Here is an 854-nt window from a genome sequence, read left to right on the forward strand (position 1 = left end):
CTTTCGTCTGTAAACAGAAATATTATACATACGATTAATCCACGAAGCTGAAGAGATCTATTGGTTTTTATATCATTTACAAAAGTGAAATTCTTTAGAGAACAGAATAGTTTTTAGAAATAAATTATGGAGAGAATACAAACCTTCTGAATCATGTATTTTAGATATTGGCCTGTGAAGAACGGTGACCCGTCTAACTGCTTTTTGATTAGCTGAAGAAACACAAGAATACATAAAGTCAGACGGTTAGTTCACTTATATATACAGAATATATATTGTAGGTCTTTGATTATTTACATTTCTCATCTGCTTTAACTAAATGTCTTTGATTCACTTTTGCGTTACTCTTGACAACTCTGTAAAAGAAATTTAGTTGTTATGAAAATTCTGAATTGAATCTCTGTTGTTTTAGTCTCTCTATTGTAGATGCAAGGGAAATACTTACTCATTAACTACTCCTTTAAAAGCAGATTGTACTAATCTCGCAGACTGAATTGGGACCGTCCTGTTCAATCTCTCTGCACGCCTTCTACTCAGCTCGGTTCTCAAGTCACTTTCTTTGTCGACCACCAAATCTTCAAAGATCGCTTCCATGTCTTCGCTGGAGCCGTCCGAAATATGGTCTTTGCGCTTCTTGCACTTTTTGTCTTTCCCAATACGCTCCGAGAGAGGAAGCTCGCTTTTTAATTTTCCTACTTGGTACAATTCCTTATCGCGTTTCTTCTTCTTCTTCGACGATCTCTCTTTCTCCGGATTTTGGCTTTCTAAATCCATGCACGAATTAACAGTGCTAGTAATGCCAATGGGAGACGTGTTTTCCACGCTTTCCTCGAAATCTTCGAACTCGTAATGGG

At 37.0% G+C, this 854-nt stretch overlaps 1 protein-coding gene across 1 annotated transcript; it reads right to left on the reverse strand.

Moving 5' to 3' along the window:
* Positions 1 to 143: 143 nt before the first annotated feature.
* LOC108629855 (uncharacterized) lies at positions 144 to 848 on the reverse strand (the record flags this gene model as incomplete). Its single annotated transcript, XM_018032765.2, has 3 exons — positions 446 to 848; positions 298 to 356; positions 144 to 212 (listed from the first exon to the last, which is right to left on the reverse strand). Coding segments are annotated over exons 1-3 (457 nt in total), but the record flags the coding sequence as incomplete, so codon positions are not given.
* Between the last annotated feature and the right edge of the window lie 6 nt (positions 849 to 854).

The sequence above is a fragment of the Ceratina calcarata genome, unplaced genomic scaffold, assembly GCF_001652005.2.
Source record: "Ceratina calcarata isolate Rehan_Ccalc_2016 unplaced genomic scaffold, ASM165200v1 scaffold5890, whole genome shotgun sequence".
Taxonomy (NCBI): domain Eukaryota; kingdom Metazoa; phylum Arthropoda; class Insecta; order Hymenoptera; family Apidae; genus Ceratina; species Ceratina calcarata.